At 43.3% G+C, this 18,234-nt stretch overlaps 4 protein-coding genes across 5 annotated transcripts; 3 read left to right on the top strand and 1 right to left on the bottom strand.

Annotated features, from left to right (window-relative positions):
• Nucleotides 1-2,488: 2,488 nt before the first annotated feature.
• On the top strand, nucleotides 2,489-4,593 carry LOC124466322 (putative nuclease HARBI1). 2 transcript variants are annotated; one of them, XM_047018135.1, is made up of 3 exons: nucleotides 2,489-3,783; nucleotides 3,862-4,246; nucleotides 4,378-4,593. In XM_047018135.1, the coding sequence occupies exons 1-2, from the start codon at nucleotides 3,114-3,116 to the stop codon at nucleotides 4,230-4,232; spliced, it is 1,041 nt and encodes a 346-aa protein (XP_046874091.1). In that variant the 5' UTR covers nucleotides 2,489-3,113; the 3' UTR covers nucleotides 4,233-4,246; nucleotides 4,378-4,593. The 2 variants fall into 2 exon arrangements, with proteins under 2 accessions (XP_046874091.1, XP_046874090.1); XM_047018134.1 differs by having other exon boundaries at nucleotides 4,359-4,593.
• On the bottom strand, nucleotides 4,188-5,500 carry LOC124466327 (nuclear apoptosis-inducing factor 1-like). Its single transcript, XM_047018140.1, has 2 exons — nucleotides 4,602-5,500; nucleotides 4,188-4,490 (listed from the first exon to the last, which is right to left on the bottom strand). Exons 1-2 carry the CDS (start codon nucleotides 5,011-5,013, stop codon nucleotides 4,276-4,278), a joined length of 627 nt encoding a protein of 208 aa, XP_046874096.1. The 5' UTR covers nucleotides 5,014-5,500; the 3' UTR covers nucleotides 4,188-4,275.
• Nucleotides 5,501-7,712: 2,212 nt separating this feature from the next.
• LOC124466308 (putative nuclease HARBI1) lies at nucleotides 7,713-9,641 on the top strand. The gene is made up of 4 exons (XM_047018104.1): nucleotides 7,713-8,074; nucleotides 8,833-8,944; nucleotides 9,007-9,305; nucleotides 9,636-9,641. The coding sequence occupies exons 1-4, from the start codon at nucleotides 7,778-7,780 to the stop codon at nucleotides 9,639-9,641; spliced, it is 714 nt and encodes a 237-aa protein (XP_046874060.1). The 5' UTR covers nucleotides 7,713-7,777.
• A 325-nt stretch (nucleotides 9,642-9,966) lies between these two features.
• Nucleotides 9,967-11,627, top strand: LOC124466307 (putative nuclease HARBI1). The gene is made up of 3 exons (XM_047018103.1): nucleotides 9,967-10,014; nucleotides 11,022-11,133; nucleotides 11,196-11,627. Exons 1-3 carry the CDS (start codon nucleotides 9,967-9,969, stop codon nucleotides 11,567-11,569), a joined length of 534 nt encoding a protein of 177 aa, XP_046874059.1. The 3' UTR covers nucleotides 11,570-11,627.
• Nucleotides 11,628-18,234: the final 6,607 nt, after the last annotated feature.

The following is an 18,234-nucleotide window of genomic DNA, read 5'->3' as shown; positions in this document are numbered from 1 at the left end:
AGGCTTGCCTCACAGACATCTCCGCCTGGATGACCAAGCACCACCTCCAGCTGAACCTCGCCAAAAAAGAACTTCTGATCACCCCGGCCAAACCCTCCATCTCCCACAATCTTTCAGTCACCTTGGGATCTGCGACGGTGACCCCTTCATCCTCTACCAGGAACCTCGGGGTGAACATGGATGACGAGCTCTCCCTCACAGCTCACATTGCTGCGGTCTTCCGGTCGTGTAGATTCACCTAATATGGCCCTCCACTTCACCCTACAGCACCTGGACTCCCCAGCATCCTACGCCAGGATCCTGTTTGTGGACTTCAGCTCTGCCTTTAATACCATAATCCCCGGCCTGCTTCAGGACAAGCTCTCCCAGCTGAACGTGCCTGATTCCACCTGCAGGTGGATCACAAACTTCCTGTCTGACAGGAAGCAGTGCGTTTAACTGGGAACATTAGTCTCTGACTCGCGGTCCATCAGCACCGGATCTCCCCAGGGCTGCATCCTTTCTCCTCTGCTCTTCTCCCTTTACACCAACAGCTGCACCTCCAGTCATCCGTCGGTCAAACTCCTGAAGGTTGCGGATGACACCGCCCTCATTGGGCTCATCTCTGGTGGAGACGAGTCTGATTATAGGTGAGAAGCGGACAACCTGGTGACCTGGTGCAGCCAGAACAACCTAGAGCTCAATGCTCTCAAGACAGTGGAGATGGTTGTGGACTTCAGGAAGAACACAGCCACACTCACCCCCATCACCCTGTGTGACTCCCCAGTCAACACTGTGGAGTCCTTCCGCTTCCTGTGTACTATCCTCTTCCAGGACCTCAAGTGGGAACTGAACATCAGCTCCCTCACCAAGAAAGCACAACAGAGGATGTATTTCCTGCAGCAGCTGAAGAAATTCAACTGGCCAAAGACAATGATGGTGCACTTCTACACAGCCATCATTGAGTCCATCCTCACCTCCTCCATCACCATCTGGTACGCTGCTGCCACTGCCAAGGACAAGAGTAGGCTGCAGCGTATCATCCGCACTGCGGAGAAGGTGATTGGCTGCAATCTGCCTTCCCTCGAGGACCTGCACACCTCGAGGACCCTGAGGATAGCAAAGAAGATTGTGTCCGACTCCTCCCACCCTGGACACTCCCTGTTTCAGGAACTCCCCTCCGGTAGAAGGCTGCGGTCCATCAGGACCAAAAGCTCACGCCACAAAAACATTTTCTTCCCTTGGCCTCCTCAACAAGGCCAATAATTCACACTGACTTTAATGACTTCATGTCTTAAAACAATTTGTATTTTGAACTACATTACAATTCCTGTAATATTTGTATTTTATATTGTAAATTGGCAACTTATATTTCATGGCAACTTATATTTTATTGTATATTTAATTTTAATTGTATTCCACTTAGTATTGCTAGTTTATGTATCCTTAGTATAGTTAGACCACATATTTACATTTAAGATTCCTATATGTTTATTGTATGCACCTTCCTGCCAAAGCAAATTCCTTGTCTGTGCAAACTTTCATGGCGAATAAATCCCTTTCAAGACCCTGGTAATGACCTTCTTAGCGGTGAATGTGACTGCATCCGACTACATCAGGTCTATGCTCCAGCCTTACACCCCCACCCGCCACCTACGGTCTTCTTCTGAAAACCGTCTGGTTGTCCCACCGCTCAAGAGCGCCTGGTCCCAACACAAGCTCTTTTCCTATCTGGCCCCCCAATGGTGGAATCAACTCCCCACGTCCATCAGAGACACTGACTGTCTCCCCACCTTCAAGAAAAGGCTCAAGACGCACTTGTTCCGGGAGTACAACGGCATTTAGGAATGTTTGTCTGGACCTGATGTTTCCTGCAGGATTAAAATGACTCTCATTGAGAGACTTGTTGCTTTTGTTGGTAAGTTGTAACTGACTTAAAATGATTGTACTTTCAGTGTAATACATTTTTGTTGCTTGCTTTTTTCCACAGGTACACCCTTGCACTTTTTCGAGTTTCATGTCGTTTAATTGTATCTTGTTTAACTACATGCTCTTATGGTTCTTCCGTTTGGAACTTATTTAGTTTTCAAAATGTATGCTTCATGTTTTGGTTACCCGCAATGTTTGTAGCTATCTCGTTGTTTTGATCGGTGACCTATGCATTTTTGTAAAGCTCTCTTTTGGAAGTCGCTTAGGATAAAAGCGTCTGCTAAATGAATACATGTAAATGTAGATTAAGACACATTGTATTCTGGAAAGAAATGTAAATGTTTTGTACGTTGCTTTGGAGAAAAAAAAGTGACAATTATAATGTAAAATATAACTAGAGAGGGTACAATTTCTGTGGAAATTGTGAGGTTGTGCTGGCGGCTGCCCCAGCTACCCATAGTCTCCTGGGGCCTCATTTATAAAGCTTGCGTACGCCCAGAAGAGGGCGCACGCCAATTTCTAAGCAAATATTGGGATTCATAAAAACCAAACTTGACGGGAAGAGTGCGGTCTTCCACGCAAGCTCTGACCCATGCGTACGCACAGAAAGTGGAGAAAGGAAAAACGGCGACGCCGTTGGCAGAAGAATGAAACGCGGAAACATTTTGAAACTGAGACCAATGTGTAAAATAAATCAAATTATTGCCTCTGATTAGGCCTAATCATATTAAGAATTCTCAAAAGCCATTCTTACAATTAATACACAAACACCTGTTTCATAGATTCTCTATGCAGTGCGGGGGGAAAATAAAGAAAACTAGTAGTCTATCATAAATTCATATAAATATATATTTGCAAATAAAACCATGTTCTGTAATTATTAAACAAAATGTGCATGTTATGGAATTTATTCTCATAAATAATAAGGCGATAAGGACAAGTTTACACGGATGCTTTTTCTCGAGGCTTCCGTCTGGCGATAGGAGCACATAGCGCTTATCGTTTGTTTTAAATGTCTGTTTTTTGTAGCCTAAATCGTGTTCAAATCAGGGAGTTGAATTATGATTATACATGCTTGTTGTGCAACACCATTTGTTGTTTCCATAATTTACGAATTAGATGAACTCCCACACCTGTAGCATGTTAGGTTCAATCAAATGGATGGGTATAAAAAGGCATGCCAGCACAATGCGTAATGACGCAAAATGGCTGAATTGGCTTTTTTTGAAGACGTTGCTCGACAGAGAATAAGGAGGGAGAGAATTTTTAGAGAGCACACAGACTTGCTGGCTAATGGGGACGAGTGGCTGATAAGCAGATTCAGACTGCCGCGCGCTGTCCTGCTCGAGCTGTGCGCGGTGTTGGGCCCAGCTTTGGCGAGGAACACCCGGCGCAATAACGCCGTGCCAGTCCCACTTCAAGTTCTGACCACACTGGGTTTTCTGGCAACCGGCACTTTTCAGAGGGAGTTGGCTGACAGGTCGGGGATATCTCAGCCAACCCTCAGCCGTGTTATGCCAGACGTGTTAGGAGGAATTGTAAGTTTGACACATCTTTACATCAAGTTTCCTTACACGGTGGCTGAACAGGCAAACAAAAAAGCGCAATTTGCAGCAATGTCCGGTTTCCCAAATGTAATCGGTGCCATTGACTGCACTCATGTTGCTATAAGGGCGCCGAGTATGAATGAAAATGCTTTCGTTAATCGAAAGCATTTTCATTCAATAAATGTCCAAGTCATTTGTGATGCGGACATGTTACTCGTAAATGTTGTAGCTCGGTGGCCTGGGTCAACCCATGACTCATTCATTCTGAGACAAAGCAGTGTTGGTCGGAGACTTGAGGCTGGGGCTGTGCGTGATGGCTGGATTCTGGGTAAGTTTGATTGATGTGAACATCTTAAAAGGCATTTTCTCTGTACTTCAGTATCTAATTATTTCACTATCCTTGCAGGGGACAGTGGGTATCCACTGAAGCAGTGGCTGCTCACGCCTTTCGCCAACCCCCAGAGCGCGGAGGAAAGGCAGTATTACATCAGCCATACCCAGACACGGTCTGTGGTGGAGCGCACCATAGGCCTGTTTAAAGGCAGATGGCTGTTCCTAGACTGCACTGGAGGGATGCTTTTATATAGACCGGAGAAGGTGTGCCAGATGATACGTGCATGTGCTGTGCTACATAATATGGCACAACTGCAAAATGTGCCTCTACCCCCTGGAGCGGAAGCTGCATGTGTTCGACCCGACCCCGACCCCCAGCCCCAGGCATTTCAGCCAAACGGTGCGGCTGTGCGCCAGCGTTTGGCTGTGATGCGGCGGTTGTGAAAACACCAAACAAGGTATGGAAATACAATTGTTTATTAACAAATTATTTCATTTTTGTGCTTATTTCGGACAACACTGTCTTGATGGCCTTTAACTCTCCTGCCACTTCCCTGATGCACTGAATAGTTTCCCTCTGCATGGCAAGGACTGCGTCGGTGAGGACACGCCCGCTGCTGGATGGAGATGGAGACGGAGACGGAGACGGAGAGGCACGTGGAGGTTCAGCTGCAACACCCTCTCCACTGGAACATGCAGCAACTAAAAAAAAAAAGGGATTTGTGTAAATAAAGTGTTTTGTACATACACGAGTGACTTGAATGCATTTATTTTACTCATTCCATAAAAGCAATTGCAAATAAGCCTACATTCCCATTTCATCTGCTGGCACGTCGGTGTCCCCCTCCGCCTCTGTCACCACTCCACTCAAGAGGGACTCGCCGATGATGCCTGCCAGCCTCTCATCAAGAGGGGTCAGTTCCGGCGTCCCCTTTCCCCCGCCCGTGGCAGACACGCTCTGGCGATGGTGCGCCAGGCGCTTTTTGGCCTCGACTTTAATGTCTGACCATTTTTTTTTCAGTTCGGCCACAGTCCGATCTTCTGATGCAGTGGCATTCACTGCCTCAGCAAGAGTTTGCCACTCCAAAGTCTTTTTGGCATTAGTGACTCCCATACTGTGCCCTCCAAACAAAATCTTTTTTCTTTTCTCCACCTCCCCAACCAAAACTTCGATCTCGCAGTCTAAGAAATTTCTTTTTTTTGTTTTTTTTCCTGCGCTTGCCATGTTTCTTTCTCTGCTGGCCCAGAATTAATATTAATTAGGGGCGTTTAATTGACTATTTATAGGCAATATGGGCGTGCCACACAGCCGCCAAAGCTGCGCCAGATTTAGAGTTGATTGTGATTTATAAAGGGAAACAGGCGTAGGACGTGAGTGCGCACTGTTTTATAAATCCGAATATTTTTGTTCGCACGTACATCCTACATTTCTTCCGTATGCCAGCTTCCACGTGAATCCCACGCAAAGCTTTATAAATGAGGCCCCTGGTGTTTGCATATTTTAAAATGCATTTAAGTGTATGACTGCAGTTCTGACCATTGTGTTCCCTTGATATTAATTTTGTAAAAATTACATGTATCATTCAGATGGTATCGCTCAGTAGGTAACTTAGGAAATTGTATTCAGATATAAACAACTTGTTGGTTGTCCAACAAGAGGAAGACACAGCATCTGCTTCTTCAACTCCTTAATCCTCTTGAGACACCTGTTGCTCCTGGTTATGAGGTTGTAGGCTATGGGACGTCTAATATTGCATTTGTCTAATTATGTGTAGGACAGTGTTTCTCAAGTGGTAGGACATATTGATTCATAAAAGCATCTTAATGTATCAACGTAAATATAATAATGTTATTTTAAGGCAAGCAATGACATGGCTAATTCAAAAGCAGTTTGCTAGAGGCAAGCTAGCTGCCGTTGCTATCCACACTCCACTGATTGTTTGAAAGCGCAGGAAATTAGAAATTAGAACGTTTCTTTTGTAGGGGATAACATTTACATTTATATGAATTTATTTAGCAGATGCTTTTATCCAAAGCGACTTCCAAGAGAGAGCTTTACAAAGTGCATAGGTCACTGATAATAACAACAAGATAGCCCCAAAGCATTGCGGGTAGCCAAAAACAAGAAGTACACATTGTGAACAACCAAAAAATAAGTGCTAAAGGGAAGAAACCATAAGAGCATGTAGTTAAGCAAGTGTACCTGTAGGAAAGCAATAAAAATAGGATTAACTAAAATAGAATTCAACAGTTTAAATCAGCTACCACTAACCAACAAGAGTTGTTGATCAGCAGAGAAAAAAATCGCCAAAGACGTTGAGCTTCATAGACTGAACATTATTTAGGCTTCAAATCATCTGACGTCTCTAAGCAACAGAGTACGCCGGGGTTGAAAAGTTACCGGACTACTTGCGGAGTGCTACAAAAGACGTGAATCCGAGGCAAAAAGGCCACTTCCCTTGACAGCGGTCAAATATGCATAGCAACGGTCAAATATGAGAAAATTGTTCACCGCAGAATGTTGGGAAGCCCCATTCAAGTGAATGGAGCATTCTACAGTATTAAGAACAGCTGTGTAATAAGACATAATAAAGTTAAGCCATAGCTGTGGCATTGAAGACAGTACTGTAGCCTACTATACTGCCAGTGGGCGAGCCGAGTCTGTGACTCTGTGGCTAACGTCAAAACAAGACGCCGTCTCACTCAAATTCCAAGTTTTACACAAATAACAAACTATGCTGACCCGCTGGTTGTCTTCGCAATCGCCATATCTTTAAAACACTGCTGTCCATTTAGATGTAGAATTGACCCTGGTACGAAATTAAGAAAGTACACACCAGACGCAGATTGACAGTTGACTGAGTGTCAACACTGTTGAAAACATTGCTTCCGCAATCATAAATGGAGGCTGACAGGCTCTCACGTAGCAAACAAATCAACGTTTTTACAGCAACCTATATTAAAATCTCACCACCTGGCTGTTCACAATAGTCATATCGTCATAAAGTTTCTCTCTTTCTGTTTTTTCGTGTAAAATTGAACTATAAAATTAGTTAAAAAATACTACTATGACGCTTTCTAGTATGGCTGCTGCCTAAAAGACGAGGCGGTCTCACGGGTGACCTGCACTCGCTCAAATTTCAAAGACTGTCACGACCAAAATAAAAAATGCGAGATCGCAGTTCCACTCGAAATCGCTTTCTCTACAAAGCCAAATGGTTGTGATTTTTTTGGGGTGGTATTTTTCACTCGTAATCCAAGCTCCAATTTGCGAGCTAGAATGTCTATCACGTTGTATCCATGTGTCATTGCTAACGTGTGTTGACGTGGTGCCGTGGCTAGCACAGATTACCCTTCGTCGACAAAAGGCACTTTGTCCCCACAAAAACGTTGTAACCTCCTAAACTGTGCAACGGAACGTAAATCCAAATACAAGCAACTCAATCGCTACCAAGACTAAACGTTTGACACCTAGGTTGTCTATGTAGTCCAAATATTGACAAAGTTTTAGGGGGGCAAAAAGAATAATAATAATATTAATAAATATGTGAGATAACAATGGTTTGTGCTCGCCGAAGGCAAGCACACCCCAATAATCCAACATGTTCTGCAAGGTAAAGTGTTCACATCTTAAGTAATGTGGGTTTTTTGTGTGTAGATTTAGGTTTAGTTCAAGACAGGTTAAAAACACACACTTTTCATGGTGTGGTCTGTAACTGACTCAGGGGGGAAAAGTGAGGCTAACCTGTTATCTCACTAGCAGATAGCAGACCGGGGGCCTGTACTACGAATCAAGATTTGGCGTTAGCGAGGTAACTTCAGGTTTAACCCAGGGTTTTCTGTACTATGACGGTGGATCACTTGTTATCGGGGTAGATCGCCATGGTAACACATGCTGAACGGCTAACCTGGTCGGAAGCAGGATAAGTTTGAGATCAGAGATCAACCGGTATAAAAACCCCGCCCACTAACTCATTCTTGAGAGGATAATGGCGTCACCGTTCGTAGAAGACCCCGTGGAGCTTGGTGCGCGGATAGTGAGAGGTGCGCTCAGAAGAGCCAGAACTTTTAGAGACCGGCAGAACCCGTTGGCATTCCACGATGACCATCTTTATGAAAGATATAGATTTTCAGCTGAGGGAATGACCTATCTGTGCCAGCTTCTTGAGCCGTATGTTGCAAATGCGACACATCGAAGCCGTGCGCTCATAGTCCCACAGACTGTATGCGTAGCGTTGCGGTATTTCGCAACAGGTACTTTCATGTACATCCCTCACGTTAGTGCTGTTATGTGGATGGATTTTAACTAGTGCTGTCAGTTTAACACGTTATTAACGGCGTTAACGCAAACCCAAATTAACGGCGTCAATTTTTTTATCGCGCGATGAACGCTCTTTTTGACCTAGCAAACTTTGTCGTTTTTTTTCACATTCTGTTGCAACAACCACTGACGTTAGAAAAACTACAATACCACACCGGATCTAGCTAGACCGGAAACAAAACAACAGGCACGCCACACCCACTTGTTTGGGCTTGCGAGCCGGCTAAACAGTCGTAGCAGAGCCCGTTTACGGATATTAGACATTCTCTGGTAGTAGGCTAACGTTATGTTTTGAGTTGATTGCCAGCGCCAGACGCCGAAATGGATGCCAATAAGATTCTGAATGGAAAGTTTACTTTTAAAAGGTTGCCAAATGGTTCCATTGACAAGACCAAAGTGATCAGTGTGTTCTGTCGTTGTGAACTGAGCCGGAGGGAATGAGCTATCATCGCAGCACGTCGTGGAGTCGAAAATATAATTTTGTTTTCAATTTAAAAAAAAACATTTGCACGAAGCAATCCGAACCACTTTTCCATGTCGATAAGAGCATTACAATTTGAAAAAAGAATGGATGAAAAAGAAATCAAGGGACATTTAAAATAGATACAAATGTGCAATTAATTGAGATTAATCGCGAGTTAACTATGACATTAATGCGATTAATCGCGATTAAATATTTTAATCGTTTGACAGCTCTAATTTTAACACAAGATTATTTTGCAGATGACTTGTGACCACCAGTGCTTGGTGACCAGCATTGAGGCAAAGTGGCCTGGGTCAGTCCATGACTCCCGGATCTTTAGGGAGTCTGCACTGTGCCACAGACTAGAGCAAGGTATGGCAATTGTAAGTAACATTTTGTTATACCGATTATGCTAATATAAAATTTTTCTTCAGGGCTCTTCAGTGGATTGCTGGTAGGGGACCAAGGGTACGCCTGCCAGCCCTTTTTGATGACCCCCTATCCTGACCCCAACACACGGCCACAGACTGCATTCAATGTGGCCCTTAGCAGGACAAGGGTCAAGATAGAGATGACCTTTGGCATCCTCAAAGCACGCTTCAATTGCCTGCGTGGCCTCCGAGTGGCCCCCGACCGGGCTTGTCAAGTGGTGACAGCCTGTGCCGTGCTCCACAATGTGGCCTCCATAAGAAGGGAGAGAGCCCCACCTGTCAGCCAGCAACCCCCAGATGTGGTAGACCCCATCACGGGTCTACCACCCCCATGGTCGGGGGCCACTTTGTCCCCACAAAAATGTTGTAACCTCCTAAACTGTGCAACGGAACGTAAATCCAAATACAAGCAACTCAATCGCTACCAAGACTAAACGTTTGACACCTAGGTTGTCTATGTAGTCCAAATATTGACAAAGTTTTAGGGGGGCAAAAAGAATAATAATAATATTAATAAATATGTGAGATAACAATGGTTTGTGCTCGCCGAAGGCAAGCACACCCCAATAATCCAACATGTTCTGCAAGGTAAAGTGTTCACATCTTAAGTAATGTGGGTTTTTTGTGTGTAGATTTAGGTTTAGTTCAAGACAGGTTAAAAACACACACTTTTCATGGTGTGGTCTGTAACTGACTCAGGGGGGAAAAGTGAGGCTAACCTGTTATCTCACTAGCAGATAGCAGACCGGGGGCCTGTACTACGAATCAAGATTTGGCGTTAGCGAGGTAACTTCAGGTTTAACCCAGGGTTTTCTGTACTATGACGGTGGATCACTTGTTATCGGGGTAGATCGCCATGGTAACACATGCTGAACGGCTAACCTGGTCGGAAGCAGGATAAGTTTGAGATCAGAGATCAACCGGTATAAAAACCCCGCCCACTAACTCATTCTTGAGAGGATAATGGCGTCACCGTTCGTAGAAGACCCCGTGGAGCTTGGTGCGGGGATAGTGAGAGGTGCGCTCAGAAGAGCCAGAACTTTTAGAGACCGGCAGAACCCGTTGGCATTCCACGATGACCATCTTTATGAAAGATATAGATTTTCAGCTGAGGGAATGACCTATCTGTGCCAGCTTCTTGAGCCGTATGTTGCAAATGCGACACATCGAAGCCGTGCGCTCATAGTCCCACAGACTGTATGCGTAGCGTTGCGGTATTTCGCAACAGGTACTTTCATGTACATCCCTCACGTTAGTGCTGTTATGTGGATGGATTTTAACTAGTGCTGTCAGTTTAACACGTTATTAACGGCGTTAACGCAAACCCAAATTAACGGCGTCAATTTTTTTATCGCGCGATGAACGCTCTTTTTGACCTAGCAAACTTTGTCGTTTTTTTTCACATTCTGTTGCAACAACCACTGACGTTAGAAAAACTACAATACCACACCGGATCTAGCTAGACCGGAAACAAAACAACAGGCACGCCACACCCACTTGTTTGGGCTTGCGAGCCGGCTAAACAGTCGTAGCAGAGCCCGTTTACGGATATTAGACATTCTCTGGTAGTAGGCTAACGTTATGTTTTGAGTTGATTGCCAGCGCCAGACGCCGAAATGGATGCCAATAAGATTCTGAATGGAAAGTTTACTTTTAAAAGGTTGCCAAATGGTTCCATTGACAAGACCAAAGTGATCAGTGTGTTCTGTCGTTGTGAACTGAGCCGGAGGGAATGAGCTATCATCGCAGCACGTCGTGGAGTCGAAAATATAATTTTGTTTTCAATTTAAAAAAAAACATTTGCACGAAGCAATCCGAACCACTTTTCCATGTCGATAAGAGCATTACAATTTGAAAAAAGAATGGATGAAAAAGAAATCAAGGGACATTTAAAATAGATACAAATGTGCAATTAATTGAGATTAATCGCGAGTTAACTATGACATTAATGCGATTAATCGCGATTAAATATTTTAATCGTTTGACAGCTCTAATTTTAACACAAGATTATTTTGCAGATGACTTGTGACCACCAGTGCTTGGTGACCAGCATTGAGGCAAAGTGGCCTGGGTCAGTCCATGACTCCCGGATCTTTAGGGAGTCTGCACTGTGCCACAGACTAGAGCAAGGTATGGCAATTGTAAGTAACATTTTGTTATACCGATTATGCTAATATAAAATTTTTCTTCAGGGCTCTTCAGTGGATTGCTGGTAGGGGACCAAGGGTACGCCTGCCAGCCCTTTTTGATGACCCCCTATCCTGACCCCAACACACGGCCACAGACTGCATTCAATGTGGCCCTTAGCAGGACAAGGGTCAAGATAGAGATGACCTTTGGCATCCTCAAAGCACGCTTCAATTGCCTGCGTGGCCTCCGAGTGGCCCCCGACCGGGCTTGTCAAGTGGTGACAGCCTGTGCCGTGCTCCACAATGTGGCCTCCATAAGAAGGGAGAGAGCCCCACCTGTCAGCCAGCAACCCCCAGATGTGGTAGACCCCATCACCCTCGACTACCCTACTGGCAGGGCCGTGAGAAACTCTATAACGCGGCAGTTTTTTGTTTAAGGGGAGACAGGCTATGCCATTTTTCTTAACATTTAGTTATGTGGCGGCATTCTTTACCTTTTACTTTTCAGTTGGGCTATTTTGGTTCCATAGCATTTGAGCTATGTAGATTTTATTTGTGTCCTTGGACAAGGCACTTCACCCTACTTGCCCTGGGGGAATGTCCCTGTACTTACTGTAAGTTGCTCTGGATAAGAGCGTCTGCTAAATGACTAAATATAAATGTATTTAATGTTGCCACCATATTCGGATTATGGCGTGATGAAAGATATCCAGAGTGCCCTCTGTAGAAACTTTGGACTCTTAATTATGGTGACAAAATGAAACAAGGATTTGCATTCTGTCTTCATCCAATGTTCTGATTTCCGTGCTGGAAATGTATGCAAATTACATCATATTTTACAACTTAATGCATCATTTTCTCATTGAAACATACATTTACAGGAAGCTAGTATTGAAAACAATATTTGACCCAATTATCAACTGGGGAGGTTTCATGTTATGTTATTCCTATTCACTGGGCTGTCTCCCCTTGACCCCTTTGTCCTTGGGTTGCTTTGACCCATTTTCTAATAAATTCCATATCAGAAATTGGGGTTTCTTTCAACCAAAACATTTCAAACCAAAAAGAACAATGTGTATGGTACTTTGCAATGCTCTTCACAAGTTAAAGAAATAATTTCACTACTTTCATTGAATTTTGATGTTTTTTTACATTTATTTCAATTTTCACAAACAATAAATAGAACTTTGAAAGAAAGAAATGTTGAAAACCCCCGCAAAGGACTAAGGCACAAAATAAATCTTTGGGACAAGCCACAAAAAAGGTATAAAAACTCAAAAACATAGAAAACAAAAGACATCCTCCTCATGCATTCTCCCTTTACTAGGAACACAGAAAAAGAATGTCAGTATAACTGTAAGTTGATTGTAAGTCATTCATACATTCAGTCATGTACTACCTTCTTTTCATATTGCAGTTTCTCTATCTCCAGCCTTGTTTTCTTAATTATTAGCCTCTTGTACTCGATATCGAGCTCCAGAGTCCTTTTGTAGAGGGCCCTCACATTGTCTGCTCCAACAGGGTTCATACACATTTTGACCAACGGATTTCCATGACTTTTCCATGCCTTTTCCATGACTTTAAACCAAATTTCCATGACCAAACTTTTTGTGAAATCTTGGTGTATACGTTAAAAAGTTGTATACCATGGTCTGGGTGAATACTCAAGTTTGATTGGCTGCAGGGGTGTACATTATAGGATGATAACGGACACCTACTGCGTCATTGCAGAAAAACTGTCTTTTCACCATTCTAAATTATTCCGCTGGCTACACAGGAGCCTGTACAAAATATCTTAAATATGTAACCATAACAACAGTGACGTAGTCAAAGCCTCCATTTACAATAAGTGAAAGACTTTAACAAGCTAACTTGTATTTACAACAATGACTGACTTCAATATTTATTTTAACCTATTTGAAAAATGTTTATTTTCTGAATGTAGTGTGTCAGTGTCACGTAACCGCTCATCTCACATCCCATTCGCTATTCACCTCGCTAGTCAATCTACTTCAGACAGTCTGCGGCTAGCAGCAACTCTACACATGGCCTATTATTTTCTTCTTAAAAATCTTGATTTTATTTGGGGACAATAATATGGCTTGATAGCTGGCTAGTCTTGTTGTTAAACATACTGTCAAATTATAATCACTGATTGGAGAAAATGTCAACTTTGATGCGATCATCTCACATCCATTTGCTATTCAACTCGCTCCACAGGCTGCGGCCATACTGTAGCCCTAGTACTAGTATATGGCCGACATTGTTCGTGAAAATCTTGATATTGATTTTGGGAGTGACATGGCTGGTTAGCTAGCAAATCTTATTGTCAAACATACTGTCAAATTATATCTACTGTTTGTCAACCATACACAATGTTATTGGCTTTGAATCCTGCTAGCATAACGTTAGCTTTTGGGCTAATAGCTCAGTCAAAGGAAAGCCGGTGTTGGTTCTATGAGCTGAGCGGACTATACATATCAGAGTTGGCTAACGTTGAAAAACGTTAGATTTCTATTGAAATACGCCTTAAAACATAAATTAATGTTTGTAAAAAAAATCGTAGGCAAGTGACCATGTTATAAGCGGGATAATGCCCTTCGAGGTGTCCAATATCATCTGATAACGGACTCCGCTGCGCGTCGGACGGTTCACGCCTCCGCATCGTCCGTTATCAGATGATATTGGACACCTCGTCGGGCATTATCCCTTACGTATTACACGGCTGTTCGTAATACTGTAGAATGCTCCATTCACCTAAATGGGGCTTCCCAACGTTCTTCGGTTAACAATTTTTTTACATTTGAACTTAGCTATGCATATTTGACCGCTGTCAATGGAAGTGGCCTTTTTGCCTCAGATTCACATCTTTTGTAGCACTCCGCAAGCAGTCCGGTAACTTTTCAACCCCAGCGTACTCCGTTGCTTAGCGACGTCAGCTGATTTGAAGCCTAAAGAATGTTCAACGTCTATGAAGTTCAACGTCAAACTATTTTTCTGCTGATCAACACTACGAACGGTAACAAATAAATTGTGAAAAGACACACTGTGTTACGTTGTTTTTTTGGCAAGTAGCCGTGTAATAAGCGGCATAATGTATAGAACGCCGGTCATAGTCGGGAAAATAAGCCCCTTCAGCCCACATTACCTCCGCAGTTAGGACTTCATTTTTTGTCACAGCATCGGTTATCGACCCCTGCTGCTGCTAGGCGTAGCAGTGGACCTCGCTGTGGTGAGAACGCCGGTGATGGGTGCTGCTGTAGCTTTGCTAGCAGCACCCATCACCGGGCTGCTGTAGCACTAGCTTTGCTAGCAGCAGCGCTCTTATGTTTGCTACCTTTGGAATGGCTAGTTAATGCCGCCTCTCCCATGTTTAAAATGTCGAATGATTTTCCACCACACAACCGACATTTTGCTCGTCCCGGGTCTTTGTCTGTTTAATGTATCTTTCCATTTGTAGCCAAGCATCGTTAAAGCTACAATTTCCTAGCATTTTAAATTATCCCTCGCGCTTCTCTGAGTTACTGTTGCTATGGCCATCTAACTTCAGTTAGTATGAGAGCGTATGCCTGCTTATATTTTGAATGTATTTCTTTTAAACGCATGTGAATTATTTAAAACTGTCCTTAAATGAACAACATGAAAATATGATTATAACAACTTTCCATGACTTTTCCAAAACTTTTGGGATTTAATTTTTTTCAAGCACTTTTCCAGGCCTGGAAATAACCATTAAACAATTCCATGACTTTTCCAGGTTTTCCATGACCGTACGAACCCTGTCCAACCTGAAACAAATAAAGAGCATTGTCTCTTTTCAAGGCACACTTGGAGAAAGTTGAAGGTGTCCATTTGACTACTGTGTTTCAAGGTTTATTGCTTACCCCATGTCTTTGGCTTGACCTTGAGGTGGAGGCCCTAGGCTCAGGGGGAGGAAGAAGTTCCTCTTCCTGCTGAGTTTAACACCAAAGCAATGTAATCAATTGAGCCATATTTGAAATGAGCAATTTAAGGACTTGTGTCTTATGTTCTGACCACCACCATTAGCAAGTCATTACAGACACTTCAATCACAGGCACACGTTCACACACTCTCAGCATTTTTGTTGGAAGTGGTAAAAAACTGAAAAGCGTACCCCCAAAGCGTTCTCTGAGCAGGATGACAGAGTTTCCTCATCTAGGGCCTCCACCTGAGAAAGTGAATGGCATATTTGATCAATATTCAGCAACCACATATGGCATACATACTGGCTTATGACTATTAGTTTCACTGTTACCTCTGTATGGCACAGTGGGACGAAAGTGGGTGGTGGCAGCAACACCACTGTATTTCCTGTCACTGCAGAGAACAGTAATACATTTCACTCCTACAATATTCACAAATAATTGTTGAATGGACATGGTCACATAGATGACTTGAAACATACCCTGTACATATGCCTGGGAGTCGGATCTGCTGCCACCAGGGTACGAAGAGATGCCCCCCTCCACTCCTTCCATCATTGGGCGACCCTCATTGCTGGAGAGGGCCAGCTCCTCGGCAGGAGTAAAGTCCTGTGGAGGAGGGCCACCTCCAGTTTTCTTCGCGTCATTTTTCTTACTGTTGGCTGCAAGCGATTTCATTGTACTATAGGCCCTAATACCAATATCCTACAAAAGGGACTGACTCAGGCAACTCAGCCTTGTTCTTGTTGGCCTTAAAATATGTGCAAGTCTTGCCTACTGCTACTTACCGGTTTGAATTATGTTTTTATATTTGTTTTTTATTTGCTCCCAGGACCGTTTGGCACTGGCAGGGTTTCAACTAAAATATTACAGCAACATAAGTTTAACGTTATGGAACGCACAAGTGTAATTAATTAAGATCTTGTGCCTGGGCCAGTGATATCAATAAGTCATGTAACGTACGCATTAACAGCGTCGGCAATTTTCTGCCAGCTTTCTTTTCTTGACTTGGCAGCAGCGCCGGTGTTACTCTTTGCCAGAATAATGTGTTTATAGGTTTGATAAGTTTCCATGATTATCATTTGCTCCTCCTGAGTAAAATATGCGGCTCTTGTTCTGTCCATGTTTGCGATTGAACATACGGTGCAAACACCGCCCTTTTATGTGAACGCGCACGTCTATAGATTGGAAAGATCTGGGTTGAGTTAGAGAGATGATAACCGCCGTCGTGATACCACTTATCGTGATTGCGATTGTTAGGCTTCGCGTAGCCGGGTAACTGAAAGTAATCCAGAGCATGTTGATCTTGATTCGTAGTACAGGCCCCTGAAGAGAGGAGACACCGAGAGGAGTGGAAACACAAACACATATTGTCTTAACATATGTGTGAGAGAGATGAGAGGCCTTGCTGCTCCACAGGTTGGATGTAGCAGCTGATTTATCTTCACTGCACTCACCTCTCTGCTCATTCAACCACCAAATAGTTGTTGTTTCTCCATTTCTGGTACCTGCAACCATATCATCTGAACCCAGAGAATGGCCGGATGGAACATGTCCAAATACTACACTGTTGTTACGTTCCCCAGTGTTGTGTTGTTGCTTTGTCTGTGTGTGTTTCCATTTTAAGACATGGATCCCCCCTCTGATTGGAGCTCTAACTCCCCCCCCCCCCGCTCTAGCTACCCCGCCCCTGCAGCTGGGTTCAACCACCACCCTACAAAAGCCTCCACGTCTTTCTGTTGGCATGCTATTTGCTGTGGTTTGTAGAGTAGAGCTCATCTGTTACTAGTGTGCTGCGCTCTCTGTTTTCATGTTGCTGTATGTTTTGTTTTGTGGTCTACACAAAGCCTTGAGAGAGCTTAGGCAAGACGACTGTCGGCATACATTACCCGTAGATTTAACCTTGTCTAGGCACACTAGGGAAGACCTGGGCTGACCACCGCCTGTATTTTTGGTTAGTGCGTCGATTGGCGTATCTTGTCTTATCTGTTGTGCCTGTGCTTTTTAGGTTTCACTGTGGTAGAGTGGGAAACATCTTATCGATTCCTTTTTATGTCTTGACAATAAAAATTGACAATAAAGCTACTTGAAACTTGTACTGTGCTTCAGATTCTATGCATAGCCTTGAGGTTTTTTGCGTCAGGTACATTTTTATACAGTATAGGCGATGCAGAAAACATTGGCAAAGCCACTGCATGCGTTGCTGTAAGAAAAATGTAGGCTATTGGCGCTTAACCAGCTGATGAATCAATTCATCATATTCTCTGGCCATGTCCCAGTCAATGCAATCAAAGAGGGATTAACACATAGGCCTACATGCATACATATTTATAGTACATGATATCAGCGCTTTCAGTAAGCCTACATATATCCTCATAAGTGTCTATGAATTCGTATCAATTAGATACTCTTTGGCCTTGTTTTTATACTTATTCTGAAAGAGTTGATATCAATATTTTCTCTAGCAAGATCTCAATCGATGATAAATTTCCATTAAGCCTACTGTCAGCAGACACATTTAAAGAAATGTGATCTGATTTATTGGGGTAATAAGGCACTTAAAATGAGCCTATACATTTTACCAAAATACGCATTTAGCTTATCGGCAATTTTTTGCCGAGCTGCCTGTCATGCGCTATGGCAGCTGTGGCAGTGTTTTACTTAGCCACGATAATATGCTTATCGTCTTCGTAGAGACTCATTAAAATGGTTTGCTCGGATTGGCGAAAATATCACCGCTCTCTCTTTCGTCTTTTCCGCCATCATGCCGTTAGAAAATCACGGTTTTTGGTGATCGACCTTTCCTACCTTCTGAAGTATGACGTGCACGTGCCCTGATGAGTTTAGCCGGATTGAAATTAACCACATGATTTGGATGCGGATCAGCCGTCGACGAACCGATATTTGCGGTTCTAAATTAGTTCGCTCCTGTTAACGGGCTAAAGTACGGTGGCCGAGAGGTGCAAACCAACATTACAAAATCTGAAACCCTTTTACAAAGCTTGAGACAAATTTACATTTTGGAAAACATTTTTACATATCATAAAACAAAATTACATTACCAAAACACATTAACAAGTCCCGAAACAAATTTACAAGTGGCGAAACAAATTTACAAACGACATTAGCCGGAAAGGGAATGTACCAATTCCAAAGTT

Source organism: Hypomesus transpacificus, unplaced genomic scaffold (assembly GCF_021917145.1).
Source record: "Hypomesus transpacificus isolate Combined female unplaced genomic scaffold, fHypTra1 scaffold_91, whole genome shotgun sequence".
Lineage (NCBI taxonomy): Eukaryota > Metazoa > Chordata > Actinopteri > Osmeriformes > Osmeridae > Hypomesus > Hypomesus transpacificus.
The sequence above is the reverse complement of the archived record's forward strand: the minus strand, read 5'-3'. Positions and strand labels throughout refer to the sequence as shown.